The sequence below is a fragment of the Microcaecilia unicolor genome, chromosome 3 (assembly GCF_901765095.1).
Source record: "Microcaecilia unicolor chromosome 3, aMicUni1.1, whole genome shotgun sequence".
Lineage (NCBI taxonomy): Eukaryota > Metazoa > Chordata > Amphibia > Gymnophiona > Siphonopidae > Microcaecilia > Microcaecilia unicolor.
In genome coordinates this window covers 506,497,442-506,517,791 of record NC_044033.1, presented here as the reverse complement: position 1 = coordinate 506,517,791, position 20,350 = coordinate 506,497,442, and the positions used below count along the sequence as shown (strand labels likewise).

Below are 20,350 nucleotides of genomic sequence, written 5' to 3'. Positions count from 1 at the left end.
TTCGCACCCACGCAAGGGGAGGAGGAGTACTCCTCCCCCTGCCAACCCACCCGCGGAAAGGGGACGCACCTCCAAAGCTCCGGAGTGCAAATCACTCCGGAGACCACTGTTCCCACATCCAACACCCCCCGCCCCGCGCACCAAACCTCAAAAAATACAAGCCCCGCCCACAGATTTGTAGACCCCCCCACCCCTAAAGCTGCAGCTGAACACAAGGACCTCCAGCACCCCCCCCCCCCCCCCGCAACAACTCCCTCCTGAGACACCCACCTTCGCGTTGCTTTGCCGGCGGGGGACCCAAAACCCCGCCAGCACAAGCCCTGTCTGCTCACTACGGCGTCATCTTCGGCGTTCCTAGCCTGTGGAGGCAGGGCTTCTGTGCGTCTGACGTCCTGCACGTGCATGACGTCAGACGCACAGAACTCCGCCCTGCACAGCTACCAACGCCGACGATGACGCCGTAGTCAGCACACAGGACTTGTGGTGGCGAGGTTCCGGGTCCCCCACCGCCAAACCAACGCGAAGGTGGGTGCGATGGGCACGGTGGGTCAGATGGCTGCGGCCGGATGCATCGCCGTGGGTGGGATGGTGCTGGGAGGGGGGGCATCGCACCTCACAGGCAACTGCTAAATGAGGAAAACCTTGCTAGCGCCCGTTTCATTTGTGTCAGAAACGGGCCTTTTTTACTAGTAATAATAGTAAATCACAACATATTTACAAGGAAATCTAATAAAAACCTGAAGGCTAGGTGCCAAATCCTCCTGACATATGGGCAGAAGTTTTTTGTTGTTGTTGTTGTTGGGTTTTGTTTTTCCTGTTTTATGTTATCCTGCGATATTGTGGAAAGATTGCCTAGACTCATAAAGCCTACAGACCACTCTCCTATGCTACTCATCCACATTGGCACAAATGATACAGCTAAATATCCTACTGAACATATCATACGAGACTTCGTGGCTTTGAGTCAGAGGATGATGCATCTAGGTGCGCAGGCAGTGTTCTCATCAATCCTCCATGTCGAAGGTAAAGGTCGAACGAGAGAAGCTCGCATCTTGGAGATAAATGCGTGGCTGCGTGTTTGGTGCCGACGAGAGTGCTTTGATTTCATAGACCATGAGATGATTTTCCAAGAGGTACTGAGCGGTGATGGTGTCCATCTGTCAAGGAAAGGAAGGAGTGCCTTCAACAACAGGCTGGCTAAAGTACTAAAGAGGGCTTTAAACTAAAATTGATGGGGATGGGTATAAAAGGCCACAAAGCCATAATTGACCCCAAGGAAGGTAGGACATCTAATGCCTCTATAGAAGAGAATAAAAAGAGTAAAATCTGGAGAGCCTTGTATACCAATGCCTGTAGTATGGGAAACAAACTTCTAGATCTTGAGGCTACAATGATGGAAGCAGACTTGGATTTAGTGGCGGTTACGGAGACGTGGTTCACGGAGAACCATGACTGGGATGTTGCTATACCTGACTATAATCTATTCAGGAAGGATAGAATAAGATTATATCCAAGTGACAGAACTGCAGGACATGTGGGGTATGGAAAAAGCACTGTGGGTTAAACTGGAAAGAGGGAAAGGAAAATGTATCTATATCGGAGTGATATACAGACCACCCTCACAGTCGGAGGAAATGGACAGGGACTTAATTGAAGACATCCGCAAGATAGCTAGGAAAGGGAAAGTACTACTGATAGGTGACTTCAATATGCCGGATGTTGATTGGGGTGTCTCTGATGCACTTCCTGTTTAGTAAGGCCGGATGGACGCGGCAGAGGGGAGCGGAGCTGCCTGTGTGAATGGCAGCGCTGCGCGACGAGCGAAAAAAAGTGGGGCGGAGCCTGGGGAGAAGCACAATTTCAGGGCAGGCGCTGGCAGGCAACGCTGATCGCTGCCTCATGGACGGCCGTATCCGGAGCCGCGGGAGAAAAGGCAGCGACAGCAATGAAGGATGTTGGATGGGCGGGCCTGGAAGACAGAACTAAAAATAAGTGCTGGACTTTGGGGGGGGGGAGGGCTGGAGGGAAGGGAGGGGATAGTTTTGCCAGAGTCGGACTTGTGGGAGGAAGGGGATTAGAGGGAACTGGGAAGGGAGAGAGCTGCTGGAGGTGGGAGGAAAAGGAGGAGGGGATCTGGATAGAAGGGAGAGAGCTGCTGAACATGGAAGGGGATGGAGAGCTGCTGGACAAGGGAGAAAGAGGAGGAGGGGACTGGAGGGAAGGGAGAGAGCTGCTGGACATGGGAGGAAGAGGAGGAGGGGACGATGGAAGGGAGAGAGCTGCTGGAGGAAGAGGAGGAGGGGATCTGGGTGGAAGGGAGAGAGCTGTTGGATGTGGGAGGAAGAGGAGGAGGGGATCTGGATGGAAGAGAGAGAGCTGCTGGATATGGGAGGAAGAGGAGGAAGGGGATGGAGAGCTGCTGGACAAGGGAGGAAGAGAAAGAAGGGACTGAATGGATGGGAGGAGCTGCTGGACATGGGAGGAAGAGGAGGAGGGGACGATGGAAGGGAGAGAGCTGCTGGAGGAAGAGGAGGATGGGATCTGGGTGGAAGGGAGAGAGCTACTGGACATGGGAGGAAGAGAAGGAAGGGGCTAGAGAGCTGCTGGACATGGGAGAAAGAGGAGGAGGGGACTGGAGGGAAGGGAGAGAGCTGCTGGACATGGGAGGAAGAGGAGGAGGGGACGATGGAAGGGAGAGAGCTGCTGGAGGAAGAGGAGGAGGGGATCTGGGTGGAAGGGAGAGAGCTGTTGGATGTGGGAGGAAGAGGAGGAGGGGATCTGGATGGGAAGGGAGAGAGCTGCTGGATATGGGAGGAAGAGGAGGAAGGGGCTAGAGAGCTGCTGGACAAGGGAAGAAGAGGAAGACGGGACTGGAGGGAAGGGAGAGAGCTGCTGGACATGGGAGGAAGAGGAGGAGGGGACGATGGAAGGGAGAGAGCTGCTGGAGGAAGAGGAGGATGGGATCTGGGTGGAAGGGAGAGAGCTGTTGGATGTGGGGGGAAGAGGAGGAGGGGATCTGGATGGAAGGGAGAGAGCTGCTGGACGTGGGAGGAAGAGGGGGAGGAGAACTGGAGGGAAGGGAGAGAACTGCTGGTACAGCACAAGGAGGGAGGGAAGGGAAACATAGATACCAGATCAAGGAGATGAAGGAAAAGGGAACAAATATTAAACCTACAGCGTAAGGGAGGGAGGGTGGGGTGGTCAGGCAGGGAATCAAGCAACCAAACCAGATGCTGGAAAGGAGAGGGAGAGAAGCTGGATGGGGTAGGGTCAGAGAGGGTAGAGATATATTGGCACTGGGGACAAATGCATCCATTCTGCAGCCCCCCATTACCTCTCCTCTCTCATCTCTCCCTACATTCCTCCCCGTAAACTCCGCTCGCTGGACAAATCTCTCTTGACATCCCCCTTCTCCTCCACTGCTAATTCCAGGCTTCGTTCCTTTTCCCTCGCGGCACCTTATGCCTGGAATGGACTTCCTGAGCCTGTACGCCTAGCTCCATCTCTACCTGTTTTCAAATCTATGCTGAAAACCCACCTTTTCACCACTGCTTTTGGCTCCTAACCACTACTCAATTCCCCTATCCTTGTTCCTTCTCACCCAGTACTTTCCTTGTCCTTAATTGTCTTGTCTGTCTGTATTTTTAGATTGTAAGCTCTATCGAGCAGGGACTGTCTCTCTGTGTCAGGTGTTCAGCGCTGCGTGCGTCTGGTAGCGCTATATAAATGTTAATAATAATAATAAAGAGAGGGGAGAAGCCGGACAGAGAAATATAGGGACACAGAGAAAAGGAGATACTAAACATGGAGGAAGATAGAGGTACAGAGATGGAAGAAGATGGATACTGGACATGGAGAGAGAGTAGAAATATCAAATGGACATGAGACCTTGGTGAGTGAGTTAAGAGAAGACAGAAGGATGTAGAAACCAGAGACTGGGACCAACATGACTTGAAAAATAAAATGAGCACACAACAAAAAGTAGAAAAAAGAATTTTATTTTTCTATTTTGTGAGTAGAATATGTCAGATTTGAAATGTACATCCTGCCAGAGCTGGTGTTAGATATTTTCTAAAAATTGAATAATCTTATCAGTGGAGCGGGGCTAGGATGGGGCCCCACCAAATTGGTCTACACAGGGCCCCGCACTTGCTAAGACCGGCCCTGGCTGTGTGCTGCAGATGCGGTCTTTTGAGGTTTTTGCATCCAGGTTATCACATATAAGGTCTGTTTGTCCGTGGTGGCTTATCAATATGCAATACACTGCCTTGAATTGATCCCTTTCTAAAAGAACAAATACAGCTATATACGTTCCTATCAAGCATGTTTATATTAGCCAACAAAAATTGACTAAAATTAACAAATTCTTTAACCTTAGTGAATGTCTGTTATTTTTATTTGATCGGTATCTTTCTGATTATTTAGACTTTGTTGGAGATGAAGGAGTCGAGAAGATCTAAGAAGTTAAACAACTTTGAAGTGTTGCGTCTTGAAGTGGTGGAATTTTTAGACAGCCTTGTAAGGTATGCAGTTCCGTTTTCAAGAATACTGTGTGAAGCTCTGCAATCTGTGGCAAATCGAGATGAATGTAGAGCTTGTTCTTCGGTTTTCCTCTAACACTAGAATGCAGTTGCTATGTACACATAAGAGTTTGGATTTAGATCATACTTTTTGAGTAGTAGCTCAAAGTGGATTACATGCAGGTACAGCCGATATTTCCCTGTCCCCAAAGGGCTTAGTCTGTTTGTACCTGAAGCCATAGTGGCCAAGTAGCTTCAGTGGGATTTGAACCTGGCTTGTCAAGTTCTCCGCTCACTGCTCTAACCATTAGACTGCTCCTCCGCTCCACATTAGGTGTGTCTCACTCAAAACGCTCTTGGGTATAACAAAACAATAGTTCAGACTCATACATAAATACAAAACTAATTAATAAAATGAATAAAACTGTATCTCCTAATCAAAACAATAATCAACCCTAAAAAACAACATTAAAATTTAGCATGCAAGGACAGGGCCAGACGGACTTCTATGGTCTGTGTCCCAGAAATGCCAAAGAAAGACCATGATCAAGTATTTTATATCACATTCATTCATTGTTGATTTAATCATGAATTGATAATGAGTGCAACAGTTGGGCAGACTGGATGGACCGTTCAGGTCTTTATCTGCCGTCGCTTACTATGTTACTATGAGTTAATGGAGTTGATCTGGCTTCTGCTATTTTAGGGACTACCTTGTACCTCCGGAGACAAAGACTTTACATGAGGTGCTATATTTCAGTTCTGCCAGTACCCTCCGTAGACACCTGAATGCTGCACCACGCACTGCTCTTCATATGGCTTTAAACAACCCCTACTGCTACCTGAAGGTAACTAAATACTGCAAATCTAGCTACCATTTTGATGTGTTTGCTTTTTGTTCAGCACTTGTTTGAATATGTATATAAAACTGATCTTGAGGAGGCTATGCAGTGCCGTAGCGAGGGCAGCTGACACCCGGGGCGGGTCGCCGCTGCGCACCCCCCCCCCCCCCCCCCCCGGAGTGCGTACTTACATTGCAAAGCGGCGAGGGACGGGTGGTAGGGCCGATTTGCCTCGACTGCACGTTGCTGGGAGCTGCGTCGGCTCCGCTGGTTCCCTGCTCTCTCTGCCCCGGAACAGCAAGTAACCTGTTCCGGGGCAGAGTGAGCAGGGAACCAGCGGAGCCGACACCCCTACAGCGGTGTGCACCCAGGGCGGACCGCCCCACCGCCACCCCCCCCCCCCCCCTACACCACTGAGGCTATGTAATGAGGCCTTTTTTATAATGTAATAATAATAATAACATGGCACATCATGACTAGCACCTAATAGAGAAATAAAGAATTCTTGTACAGACAATTTTTGCTCATCCTTAAGATCATTCTGAGCTAGTGGAGTGAGTACCAAATGCTCCCTTCTGCCAGCTCTACCTATCGTTTGCAACAGTGACGTAGCTATGGGGGGACACGGAGGCCTGGGCCCGCCACCCCAAATCGGCTCTGGAGCCCGCCAGCTAAAACGTTTGTTCTGCGCTGGTGTCACAATGCCTGGCACCCTGTCCTGTTTTCAGTCGCTGTGCCCGCTCGTTTTAATGAAACTGAGCTTCTCCGAGGACAAGCAGGCTGCTTGTTCTCACGACTGGGTGACGTCCGCGGCAGCCCCCACCAACCGGAAAGAAGCTTCGCGGGACGGTCGGCACGCAGGGCACGCCCACCGCGCATGCGCGGCCGTCTTCCCGCCCGTGCGCGACCGCTCCCGCCAGTTCCTTTTTTTCCGCGCCTGGAGAGAGTCGTGTTTTGCGCTCTCTCTGTTCAGCCGCCGGATCGTTCGATCGCGTTTACGCTGATCGTGCTTTTTCTAACTTTGTTTTTCGGTTTTAGTTACCGCCCGGTTTCCTTTTAAAAAAAAAAAAAAAGAAACCCTGCGCGTGTGGGCCACGCGCTCCCTTTTTTCCCTCGCTTCCAGCGGGGACGCCACGTTGCGGCCTAGTGGCCGCTCGGTCGTTTGTTTTTCGTGGTGTGATTTTAGCCACCATTGACGACTTTGACTTCGCCGACGCGATTTTTCCGTCGATGTCCTCGAAGGTCCCGAGTGGATTTAAAAAGTGTGGTCGCTGCGGCCGGCCGATCTCGCAGACCGACACCCACGCTTGGTGCCTCCAGTGCCTCGGGCCGGAGCACAATCTCAAGTCGTGTTCTTTGTGTCTCGGTCTCCGGAAACGGACTCAGGTTGCGAGGCAAGTTCTGCGGGACCGTCTTTTTGGAACTTGCGCCGGCCCCTCGACGTCGACCTCGAAGGCATCGGTATCGACGCCCGGCCCTTCGGTACCGGTATCGATGCCCGAGACTTCGGCACCGATGGCAGCGACCCCAGGAGAACAGGTCCCGTCGGCCCGCCGGTCCTCCGGTGAGAGTGGGGAGAGGCCGCGTGGGCAGTCGGCCCCGGTCACGCCCTCAGCTCGTGGGCCGCGGGACCGAACCCTGTCTGACCCGGTACCTCGAGACCGAGGGGGATCGACCTCCTCCTCCTCCATGCCCTCCGGCAAGAAGCGTCGTCACCGGTCGCCTTCGGTGCATCCCGATGTCGGAGAGGAGACGACGCCGAAGCGTCATCGTCGTGAGGAGAGGTCTCCGTCGGTTGTGGAGGTACCGACGCGTCGGGGTTCCGGCACCTCGGTGCCGTCTCCTGGCCCCCAGCAGCTTCCGGCACCGACACCCTTACCGGCCCCACCGCCTTTCCCGGCAGCGGGCCTGGACGAGTGCCTCAGAGCCATCCTTCCGGGGATCCTGGAAGGGCTGATGCGCCAGGCTGTGCCGGCGCCGGGGGTGCTTGCGCCCTCGGCGCCGATGACTGTGGAGCCGGCGAGCTCTAGCCCGGCGCCGGGGCTGTCGACACCGCCGCCGCTTGCGGTGCCGGTCTCGACCGCCACGCAGGTGGAGTCCCCGTCGACGTCGATGGAGGGAGCTCCGTCCCCGCCGGCGTGGGAGTCCACCGCTCGACGACACCGAGACCTCGGTGCCTCGACGTCGAGCCGGGCCCGGTACAGGACTCAGCTACATGAGCTAATGTCCGATACCGAGGATGAGGACTCGTGGGGGGAAGAGGAGGACCCTAGATATTTCTCCTCAGAGGAGTCTACGGGCCTTCCCTCGGACCCCACGCCTTCACCGGAGAGGAAGCTCTCACCTCCTGAGAGTCTCTCCTTTGCCTCCTTTGTGCGGGATATGTCTATCAGCATTCCCTTCCCCGTGGTCTCTGTGGAAGAGCCGAGGGCCGAGATGCTCGAGGTCCTCGACTATCCATCACCACCTAGAGAGTCCTCCACGGTGCCGCTGCACAATGTCCTGAAGGAGACGCTGCTCCGGAACTGGGTGCGACCATTAACTAACCCCACCATTCCCAAGAAAGCAGAGTCCCAGTACAGGATCCACTCTGACCCAGAGCTCATGCGGCCCCAATTGCCCCATGACTCAGCGGTCGTGGATTCTGCTCTCAAGAGGGCACGGAGTTCGAGGGATACCGCCTCGGCGCCCCCGGGGCGGGAGTCTCGCACTCTGGACTCGTTTGGGAGGAAGGCCTACCAATCCTCCATGCTCGTGACCCGCATCCAGTCATACCTGCTCTATATGAGCATCCACATGCGGACCTATGTGCAACAGCTGGCGGACCTGGTCGAGAAGCTCCCGCCGGAGCAGTCCAGGCCTTATCAGGAGGTGGTCAGGCAGCTGAAGGCGTGCAGAAAGTTCCTGTCCAGGGGTATTTTTGACACCTGTGACGTGGCATCTCGTGCTGCGGCCCAAGGTATAGTGATGCGCAGGCTCTCATGGCTACGTGCCTCTGACCTGGACAACCGCACCCAGCAGAGACTGGCTGACGTCCCTTGCCGGGGGGATAACATTTTCGGTGAGAAGGTCGAGCAGATGGTGGACCAACTGCATCAGCGGGAAACCGCTCTCGACAAGCTCTCCCACCGGGCGTCTTCAGCATCCACCTCTACAGGTGGACGTTTTTCCCGGGCCCGGCAGGCTGCACCCTATTCTTTTGCGAAGCGTAGGTACAACCAGCCGGCCCGAAGGCCTCGTCAGGCACAGGGACAGCCCCAGCGCGCTCGTTCTCGTCAACAGCGTGCGCCTAAGCAGCCCCCTGCGCCTCCACAGCAAAAGCCGGGGACGGGCTTTTGACTGGATCCACGGGAACATAGCCGCCCTACAAGTGTCCGTACCGGACGATCTGCCGGTCGGAGGGAGGTTAAAATTCTTTCACCAAAGGTGGCCTCTCATAACCTCCGACCAGTGGGTTCTCCAAATAGTGCGGTGCGGATACGCCCTGAATTTGGCCTCCCTGCCTCCAAATTGTCCCCCGGGAGCTCAGTCTTTCAGCTCCCATCACAAGCAGGTACTTGCAGAGGAACTCTCCGCCCTTCTCAGCGCCAATGCGGTCGAGCCCGTACCACCCGGGCAGGAAGGGCAGGGATTCTATTCCAGGTACTTCCTTGTGGAAAAGAAAACAGGGGGGATGCGTCCCATCCTAGACCTGAGAGGCCTGAACAAATTCCTGGTCAAAGAAAAGTTCAGGATGCTTTCCTTGGGCACCCTTCTGCCAATGATTCAGAAAAACGATTGGCTATGTTCCCTGGATTTAAAGGACGCATATACTCACATACCGATACTGCCAGCTCACAGACAGTATCTCAGATTCCGCCTGGGCGCACGGCACTTTCAGTATTGTGTGCTGCCCTTTGGGCTCGCCTCTGCCCCACGAGTGTTTACCAAGTGCCTCGTGGTGGTAGCGGCCTACCTACGCAAGCTGGGAGTGCACGTGTTCCCATATCTCGACGATTGGCTGGTCAAGAACACCTCGGAGGCAGGAGCCCTCCGGTCCATGCAGTGCACTATTCAACTTCTGGAGCTGCTGGGGTTTGTGATAAATTACCCAAAGTCCCATCTCCAGCCAACTCAGTCTCTGGAATTCATAGGAGCGCTGCTGAATTCCCAGACGGCTCAGGCCTACCTTCCCGAAGCGAGGGCCACCAACCTCTTGGCCCTGGCTTCGCAGACCAGAGCGTCCCAGCAGATCACAGCTCGGCAGATGTTGAGACTTCTGGGTCATATGGCCTCCACAGTTCATGTGACTCCCATGGCTCGTCTTCACATGAGATCTGCTCAATGGACCCTAGCTTCCCAGTGGTTCCAAGCCACCGGGAATCTAGAAGATGTCATCCGCCTCTCCACCAGTTGCCGCACTTCACTGCTCTGGTGGACCATCCGGACCAATTTGACCCTGGGACGTCCATTCCAAATTCCGCAGCCCGGGAAAGTGCTGACGACGGATGCATCTCGCCTGGGGTGGGGAGCCCATGTCGATGGGCTTCACACCCAGGGTCTGTGGTCCCTCCAGGAAAAGGATCTGCAGATCAACCTCCTGGAGCTCCGAGCGATCTGGAACGCACTGAAGGCTTTCAGAGATCGGCTGTCCTGCCAAATTATCCAAATTCGGACAGACAATCAGGTTGCAATGTATTACGTCAACAAGCAGGGGGGCACCGGATCTCGCCCCCTGTGCCAGGAGGCCGTCGGGATGTGGCGTTGGGCGTGTCGGTTCGGCATGCTCCTCCAAGCCACGTACCTGGCAGGCGTAAACAACAGTCTGGCCGACAGACTGAGCAGAGTCATGCAACCGCACGAGTGGTCGCTCCATGCCAGAGTGGTACGCAAGATCTTCCGAGCGTGGGGCACCCCCTCGGTGGACCTTTTCGCCTCTCAGACCAACCACAAGCTGCCTCTGTTCTGTTCCAGACTTCAGGCACACGGCAGGCTAGCGTCGGATGCCTTTCTCCTCCATTGGGGGACCGACCTCCTGTATGCTTATCCTCCCATACCTTTGGTGGGGAAGACCTTACTGAAGATCAAGCAAGACCACGGCACCATGATTCTGATAGCGCCCTTTTGGCCCCGTCAGATCTGGTTCCCTCTTCTTCTGGAGTTGTCCTCAGAAGAACCGTGGAGATTGGAGTGTTTTCCGACTCTCATTTTGCAGAACGACGGAGCGTTACTGCACCCCAACCTTCAGTCTCTGGCTCTCACGGCCTGGATGTTGAGGGCGTAGACTTCACTGCGTTGGGTCTGTCTGAGGGTGTCTCCCGGGTCTTACTTGCCTCTAGGAAGGATTCCACTAAAAAGAGTTACTTTTTCAAGTGGAGGAGGTTTGTCGTGTGGTGTGAGAGCAAAGCCCTAGAACCTCGTTCTTGCCCTGCACAGAACCTGCTTGAATACCTTCTGCACTTATCAGAGTCTGGCCTCAAGACCAACTCAGTAAGGAATCACCTTAGTGCGATTAGTGCTTACCATTATCGTGTGGAAGGTAAAGCCATCTCTGGAGAGCCTTTAGTCGTTCGATTCATGAGAGGCTTGCTTTTGTCAAAGCCCCCTATCAAGCCTCCTACTGTGTCATGGGATCTCAACGTCGTCCTCACCCAGCTGATGAAACCTCCTTTTGAGCCACTGAATACCTGCCATCTGAAGTACTTGACCTGGAAGGTCATTTTCTTGGTGGCAGTTACTTCAGCTCGTAGGGTCAGTGAGCTTCAAGCCCTAGTAGCTCATGCTCCATATACCAAATTTCATCACAACAGAGTAGTGCTCCGCACCCACCCAAAGTTCCTGCCGAAGGTGGTGTCGGAGTTCCATCTTAACCAGTCAATTGTCTTGCCAACATTCTTCCCCAGGCCGCATACCCGCCCTGCTGAACGTCAGTTGCACACATTGGACTGCAAGAGAGCATTGGCCTTCTACTTGGAGCGGACACAGCCCCACAGACAGTCCGCCCAATTGTTTGTTTCTTTCGACCCTAACAGGCTAGGGGTCGCTGTCGGGAAACGCACCATCTCTAATTGGCTAGCAGATTGCATTTCCTTCACTTACGCCCAGGCTGGGCTGACTCTTGAGGGTCATGTCACGGCTCATAGTGTTAGAGCCATGGCAGCGTCAGTGGCCCACTTGAAGTCAGCCACTATTGAAGAGATTTGCAAGGCTGCGACGTGGTCATCTGTCCACACATTCACATCACATTACTGCCTCCAGCAGGATACCCGACGCGACAGTCGGTTCGGGCAGTCGGTGCTGCAGAATCTGTTTGGGGTGTAAATCCAACTCCACCCTCCAGGACCCGAATTTATTCTGGTCAGGCTGCACTCTCAGTTAGTTGTTCTTCGTAGGTCAATTTCTGTTGTTTCCTCGCCGTTGCGAGGTTCCATTGACCTGGGTTCTTGTTTTGAGTGAGCCTGAGAGCTAGGGATACCCCAGTCGTGAGAACAAGCAGCCTGCTTGTCCTCGGAGAAAGGGTATGATACATACCTGTAGCAGGTGTTCTCCGAGGACAGCAGGCTGATTGTTCTCACCTACCCTCCCTCCTCCCCTTTGGAGTTGTGTGTTTCATCTTTTGCTAGTCATTCAACTGGCGGGAGCGGTCGCGCACGGGCGGGAAGACGGCCGCGCATGCGCGGTGGGCGTGCCCTGCGTGCCGACCGTCCCGCGAAGCTTCTTTCCGGTTGGTGGGGGCTGCCGCGGACGTCACCCAGTCGTGAGAACAATCAGCCTGCTGTCCTCGGAGAACACCTGCTACAGGTATGTATCATACCCTATGTTCGCACATGCTCAGTTTCATTAAAATGAGCATGCACAGCGACTGAAAAGAGGACAGGGTGCCAGACAATGTGAGACCAGTGCGGGACAAACACTTTAGCTGGCGGGGGTTGGGGACCTCCCGCCAGCCATGGTACCTTCACAGTGGTGGCAGGAGGACGATAGTGGGGGGGGGGGGCGGAAGTGGTGACGATGGGAAGGCAGGCCAAAATGTGCCCCCCCACCCCTGTCGAGCTCTGGCTACGCCTCTGGTATGCAACTCTTTGAATAGCAAGATATCTGTGTCATTAGTTTTACCAGAAATCAAATTTGCTCTCTCTGAACTTTATAACATAGGCATAAAGTCTTTCTTTGCTACCTTAATCTAAGAGCATTACCTGAGTTGGAACAATGACTCATTCTAAAGAGCAGAAGCAGGTTTAATCAGGACCCACTCAACCATTAGGCAGTTCGTCTAGGACCCTGATGGCAAACCTATGACACGTGTAGCCATTTTCGATGACATGCGGCGCCGCCGCCGCAGTGTGGTCCGCCCTCCCTCCTCGCTCCCGGAAACTAACCTTAAAGCCTCCTTTCACGTCGCAGCAGCAGGGCAGGCCACTCCTTCCTTCCGTGTCCTGCCCTCGCCTGACGTAACGTCCGCGAGGGCGGAGCACAGAATGAAGGAGGAGAGGTCTGCCCTGCTGCTGCGACGTGAAAGGAGGCTTTAAGGTTAGTTCCGGGCCCAGTAGCGGGTGGAGGGGGGCCCCGGCGATCTCGGGTGGGGGGGGGGGGGCCCGGAGGCGGTCCTAGTAGCAGTGATTTTTCTCGAAGTGACACACCACCCGAGTTATGCTCGGTTTTTTGGCGAATTTTGACACACCAAGCTCAAAAGGTTGCCCATCACTGGTCTAGGACATCAGGTTCTGGAGAGCACCAAAGAGCACATGCAGTCAAAATAAAACAATAGGTCCTGAAAGCTACACAGTCTCTTCTGCTTAGTGTGCAGTGGTGGCCACACAAGCAAACAGAATGTTAGGAAAGGAATAGAAAACGAAACAAAGAATATCATAATACCTCTGTATTGTTCCATGATGCACTTGAGGATTGTGTGTGATTATGGTTGCTGCATCTCATGAACAATAAAGCAGAATTAGAAAAAGGTACAGAGCAGGGTAACCAAAATGATAAAGGGAATTAAATGAATCTCATATGGGGAAAGACTAAAGAGGTTAGGGCTCTTAAGCTTAGAGAAGAGACAACTGTGGAGGGGGGGATATGATACAGATTTGCCAAATTGCGAGTGGCGTGCATGCGAATCATTTGTTTACTCTTTCAAAAAGTACAAAGACCAAGGAACACACCATGAAGTTACACAGTAATACTTTTACAACAAATAGGAGAAAATATTTTTTTTTCACTCAACACATAATTAAGCTTTAGAACTTGTTGCCAGAGGATGTGGTAAAGGCAGATAAAGTAGCTGATTTTTTAAAAAAGGTTTGGACAAATTCCTGAAGGTAAAGCCCATAAAAACTGTTATTAAGGTAGTAATGGGAATAGCCACAGCTTATCCCTGAGGGTAGGTAGCATGGAATATTACTACTTTTGGGATTCTGCCAGGTACTTTGCAACCTGGCTTGGCCATTTTTAGAAGCAAGATACTTGGCTAGAGGACCTTTTGGTCCAACCCCAGTATGGCAATTCTTATGTTCTTACGTACAGGAGGAGGTTGAGGGGAAGAGGGGGTGGTGGTTGGGAGGCGAGGATAGGGGTGGGCAGACTTATACGGTCTGTACCAGAGCCGGTGATGGGAGGCGGGACTGGTGGCTGGGAGGCGGGAAATACTGCTGGGCAGACTTATATGGTCTGTGCCCTGAAAAGGACAGGTACAAATTCAAGGTAAGGTATACACATATGAGTTTGTCATGGGCAGACTGGATGGACCATGCAGGTCTTTATCTGCCGTCATCTACTATGTTACTATGTTACTATGTACTTTTACCAATAGGGAGAATGGGAAGTTTTCAAATTGCTCGTTAACTCAGATTATACTAGGATAGGTAGTGTTGGAGTGATCATGATTGGGGAGGGGGGCAAGTCTGAAAGTTTGATGAGGGTACCTAATACCCTTGCAGCAGCCATGTATTTAATTCCCTGCTTTGTATGTATAGACTTGGGCATATTAGCGAAGTTGCACTTAAAAAAAAGAGATTGAAAATGATATATGACATTTCTTTCTTAAAAGGCTTAAAGCATTCAGTTCAGAGCAACAAATATAATCTGATTATCTGAAAAGTAGACCCATTTTAACATTGCTGACTTAAAGTTTCTCAGGCCCAGATGCATGAAAGACATTGGTAATTCCCGTTCCCTACCGATTCCATAGCGAATCGGTAGGGAACGGGAATGCATCAACGATAGGGAATGCAAATGAGCTACTCGTTGTAGCTCACTTGCATTCTCTAGTCCTTCGGTACCTGAGTCGGAGAATCGGGACGTCCCTTTAGATTAGGCTCCTCTTCCTGGTCTCTTCAGCCAATCAAAGCGGGCTTAGCTGGCTGTTGTCAGCGAAACGCGCTCTGATTGGCTGAAGAGACCAGGAAGAGGAGCCTAATCTAAAGGGACGTCCCGATTCTCCGGCAACCAGGAAAATAGAAAACTTTCGCTGTGGAGGTGTAAGTGGCGCGGCAAAGACTCTCAAGAAGGGGGGAAAAAAACACGAGCGCCGGCAGAGCAAAAAACTGCGAAAAAAAAACGTCTCTCACAAGCGCAGGGAGAGTACGTCCTTAAAGGACGCCCCTCACATGCGCTCCCTGCTTTTTTTTTTTCTTTTTTACCTTTTTTGGGGGGCCCTTTTCCTTTCCGATTCCCTCACAGGAGCCCTAACAAGAGGTCAGACATCTCGTTAGGGTTCCTACGGTAAGGGAATCGGAAAAACGGTAGTGCATCTCATTATAACGGGCTGCAGCGGTAGTGCAGCTCATTATAATAGCTTTTCAAACATTTGCATTCCGTTTTTGTTGCCTGATACCGTGGCAGGGAAAATGCCCTTAGTGCATGCCCGGGGTGAACTACTTGCGTTTTAAACTGGTTAAGTTGTGGGCTCGTTAGGTTTTGTGCATCTGGGCCTCAGTCTTTTAAAATGTACTAGGCAAGATTTTTCCCAGGAGAAACTTTGACAGTAGTTTTTACACAAACAATGGATAGGGTGTCATGGAGGAGATGCCTCCTGTGTTAATGATTTGCACTGGCAAGCAGATAAGGGTTCAGTTCCTGGCTCAGGCTCCTGCTGTTTTGACTTTCTTGAGATGGGAGCACTGCCCAATAAGAGGTTGATTCAAGTGTTGTTCTTACGAAAATGCCTCTGAAGCAGACTAAAGAGCAGCACTGGAAGTAAGGTCACAATAAAGTTGTAATGCCCAGTCTGTTCTTAAGAGGGAATTGAGAAAAGGAAAAATGCAGGAAGTTCTGGGAGGCTCATTGATAGAAGCCATATGAGAAAGAACAGAAGAGGAAACTATTTAGGAGTTTCATATGCCCAATACAGCACTGAGAAAAAGCTTTGGAATTTATTTTAGCAGAATCCAGGCTTGACAGGACACCTATGTGATAAGTCCAAAAAGTAACATAGATGGCTGTGTAAGTAAAAGGGCTCCCATATGCTGCACCAACAGCACACAAATTCAATGCACAGATTTACACCAGCTCCAAAGAAAGTATAAAAGTTACTCTACACTTGTGCGTGTTTTTCTTATACAACCCTGTCTCTCATCTGCCCTTGGGATTGTCTATTCACAGATTGTGTAAAAGTAGGCTCACACTTTCCATGCATGTACTTTTTACATGTGTATGCAATTATACAGTTTGAAAGGGGATGGGATTTGATACATCACATTTCTGTGGTGACAAGCAAAGCGGTTTACATATTATATACAGGTACTTATTTTGTACTTAGGGCAATGGCAGGTTAAGTGATTTGCCCAGAGCCACAAGGAGCTGCAGTGGGAATCGAACCTGGTTCTCAGGCCACTGCACTAACCATTAGGCTACTCCACATGTAAAACTGAGTGTCCATTGATTGAATCAGCTCAGCTAGTGGCTTGAGGTAGATATTGAACAGAATAGGTGACAGTATCGATCCTTGTGTCCATGGTGATGATGTCAGATTGTTTTCAAAAATGTAGACTTTTACAAAGCCCAACCTGATCATGTTTCAGCAAATTCTTAAATCATGAAGTCATAAAAGTACAAATAGCTCTGGAGTCACAGAAGACCATACAGCTAATAGTGGTTAGACAAAATCCAGAGAAACCTGCCTCAACGTGGGAACCATGATGAAGAAAAACACAAAAAGATAATTGACAATCCTGAAAATCTTATTTGTGCAAGGGAGCCTTCCATTCAAATGAATGATGTTATATGGGAGTGACAGCACAAGTGGCAATGAAAGTGTCCATACCTTCAGCACTTAAAGAAGCAGTTCAACATAGACCTAATCATTACTGAGAACACAGAGAAACACCTAATAGGAGATCAAAGATAGCAATAATCTTTTTTTTCCTGTATTGGTTATCCACCTTATAATTGAAAGAGAAAAACGCCTAGATTTCGACCCAAATCGGGAGATAGACATTTATCTCACAAAAACGAATAAATCGGTATAATGGAAAGCCGATTTTGGACGTTTTCAACTGCACTCCATCGCGGAAGCGTACAAAGTTGATGAGGGCGCGTCGGAGGCGTGGCGAAGGTGGAACTTGGGCGTGGTTATCGGCCGAGGAGAGATGGACGCCTTTCGCCGATAATGGAAAAAAAGTATGCGTTTGTAGCTAGAATTTAGGGCACTTTTCCTGGACCCTGTTTTTTTCACGAATAAGGCCCCAAAAAGTGCCCTAAATGACCAGATTACCCCCAGAGGGAATCGGGGATGACCTCCCCTGACTCCCCCAGTGGTCACTAACCCCCTCCCACCACAAAAAATGATGTTTCACAACTTTTTATTTTCACCCTCAAATGTCATACCCACCTCCCTGGCAGCAGTATGCAGGTCCCTGGAGCAGTTGTTAGGGGGTGCAGTGGACTTCAGGCAGGTGGACCCAGGCCCACCCCCCCCCCCCCCACCTGTTACAATTGTGCTGCTTAATGCTTAGTCGTCCAACCCCCCCAAACCCACTGTACCCACATGTAGGTGCCTCCCCTTCACCCCTTAGGGCTATAGTAATGGTGTAGACTTGTGGGCAGTGGGTTTTGAGGGGGATTTGGGGGGCTCAACACACAAGGGAAGGATGCTATGCACCTGGGAGCTCTTTTACCTTTTTTTTTTGTTTTTGTAAAAGTGCCCCCTAGGGTGCCCGGTTGGTGTCCTGGCATGTGAGGGGGACCAGTGCACTACGAATCCTGGCCCCTCCCATGAACAAATGCCTTGGATTTATTCGTTTTTGAGCTGGGCGCTTTCATTTTCCATTATCACTGAAAAACAAAAATGCCCAGCTCACAAATTGTCGAATAAAACATGGACGTCTATTTTTTTTCAAAAATACGGTTCGGTCCGCCCCTTCACGGACCCGTTCTCGGAGATAAACGCCCATGGAGATAGACGTTTTCGTTCAATTATGCCCCTCCACATATACCAGCTGCATATACTATGAATTATATGTGTACCCTGGTACATACCATGTTGTAATTTCGCCACACTTATTTTCCTTAACAGAATGAAGTTCTAAAAAGCAATGGTGGAATCATTTCCAACTTGGCTCCTGATATATGCATTGCATATAAACTCCATCTGGAATGTGGAAGATTGATTAACCTCTATGACTGGTTAGAGGTATGTAAGCAGGAAAATAGTCATTTGTTTAATTCTGCTTCATTCAGTACTTTACTAGAAAATCTGTCTAGCCAAGAAGGGGGGGCATTCTATAAATTGCACTGAGATTTTGATGCTAGAAAAAAATCACAGAGTACCATAGGAGCCAACTTTTCAAAATTATTGGGGGTGCTAAACACAATGAAAATAATCCCTCCCTGGACACATACAAGGAACTTTCTTAATACTGGGGGTGCTCAAGCACCCACAGAGTCGGCTCCAATGCAGAGTACTGTTCTATTAATAGAATACCCATTTCCATGGCAAAAGTAGGGCGCTGGTATTTATGCCAGCTGAAACCTCGTGAAAATGGCAACGCCCAATCCTGGTAATTTTGGCACAGAAATGGGGTTATTCTATAACCCCGTGCGCAACTTTTAGGAACGCCTCTGCCGTTTCCCCGGCTATGCCCCCTTTTAGTTGTGTGCTAGAGGATTTATATGCACAGGTTATGAATAGGGTGCGGGGAGAAGCAGAGGCAAATTTCAATTATTGCCAATTAACTGCAATAATTGATATCAATGAATTGCAATTGGCTTGTAAGCTAATTAATTTGCATGCAAAGCAAAGATCTCAGCGCCATATCTAAAATCTGTCTAGAATAAGTTTCCTAAGAAACATAGTAAATTCTAAATTTAAAAAAAAACTTTTGTGAATATGCTCAGAAAACCCATGTGACCTATAAGTGAATAATTTCTCTTACGTTAAGGTCACTGTTATCTATCATCGGTACTTCCTCATTTATTTAATAGCAGAGCATAAGTGTCCACAATTCACAGTTTTATAATCACAGTCCAAAACAAAATCTTCTACCCCAAAAAAGGGGAGCACTTATCTTTGAAGTTGAAACCTGGAAATCACTCCCATAACCATCTTCTGTGACCAGATAAATACAGTGCCTTATTACTCCATACAACCCTGACTTGGATCTGGGTTGCACTATAATAGCTTCTTCAAGGGGTACCTTAAATAACAAACCAAAATCATTAACTAATATATATATCTTATGTTTAAACAGTTTTTATTGATATTTCAGCATGTTACTCCAAAACAATATATTTCACTGAACTTTTCACAAACTCATCATGCTGTATAAATCCAACACTTTACTGAACAACAATCCTCACTTTTTAACATTTTCTCCCCTATCTCCTAACTTCCCTTCTACCCCCTTTTCCCTACACTTTGTATTACAACATTATTTTTGATGACAATTCAGAGGAGATTTTCCCACAAAATTACATAAACTACTACAAGTCAACTATGTAATAATCCTCTGTTATATCAAACAAATACATTCCATTATCAAACTTCCTTTATCCCCCTGTGGTTCCCCATTGATCTCTTCCCCCTCCCCCCCCCTCTCTACCCTCAGATCCCCTTAATATATACATCTTAATCAAAAGATTCACATCAAAATCTACAGGCTTACATGGGGAGCAAGAACAAGCTTGCCTCAAAAATGGCGTCATGAGAGAACTAGGACGCCGACTGTCCTTTTAAACCAGTGCATGCACTTTTTGTAAAATAGCTATCTAATCACTTGGCGTAATAAGACACTGTATTTATCTGGTCACAGAAGATGAATGGTTATGGGAGTGATTTCCCAGTTTCAACTTCAAAGATAAGTGTTCCCCTTTTTTGGGGTAGAAGATTTTTTTTGGACTGTGTTTACAAAACTGTAAATTGTGGACACTTATGCTCTGCTATTAAATAATGAGGAAGCGTGATGATAGATTCAGTGACCTTAAAATAAGAGAAATTGTTCACTTTTAGGTCATATGGGTTCTCTAAGCACATTCACAAAAAAAAAAAAAAATTTTAATTTATAATTTACTATAATTCTTGGGAAATTGAGCTAGAATGATTTGATTACGTCCCAAGATTTTTTTTTTTTAATATAAAAGCTTTGAATCCCATTTTTGTATTTTGTGATACCTAGAATCTGAGGGGAAGTGCATAGGAGGTGCTCAAAATGTCATCAAGGTAGTGAACTGAAGAGAAACATGAGAATTCTCCGAGGACAAGCAGGCTGCTTGTTCTCACGACTGGGTTGACGTCCGCGGCAGCCCCCACCAACCGGAAAAAGCTTCGCGGGACGGTCGGCACGCAGGGCACGCCCACCGCGCATGCGCGGCCGTCTTCCCGCCCGTGCGCGACCGCTCCCGCCAGTTACTTTTTTTCCGCGACTGAGAGAGTCGTGTTTTTGCAACTCTCTCGTTTCAGCCGCCGGAATTTTCGACCGCGTTTACGCGGGTCGTCGCTCTTGGCCTTTTCGGCCTCTTCTTCTTTCGTTTCGTTTTGTTATCCAAAAAAAAAAAAAAAAAAAAAAAGAATTTTGC

The 20,350-nt window shown here is 49.8% G+C and overlaps 1 protein-coding gene across 1 annotated transcript in view; it reads left to right on the top strand.

The window, feature by feature from the left end:
• Positions 1 to 20,350, top strand: part of ORC3 (origin recognition complex subunit 3) — a 131,464-nt gene that overhangs the window by 100,073 nt on the left and 11,041 nt on the right. Inside the window, exons 16-18 of the mRNA XM_030195642.1 lie at positions 4,426 to 4,523; positions 5,227 to 5,368; positions 17,853 to 17,969. Of these exons, the coding sequence (XP_030051502.1) occupies positions 4,426 to 4,523; positions 5,227 to 5,368; positions 17,853 to 17,969 (357 nt within the window). The remainder of the gene's footprint in view (positions 1 to 4,425; positions 4,524 to 5,226; positions 5,369 to 17,852; positions 17,970 to 20,350) is intronic.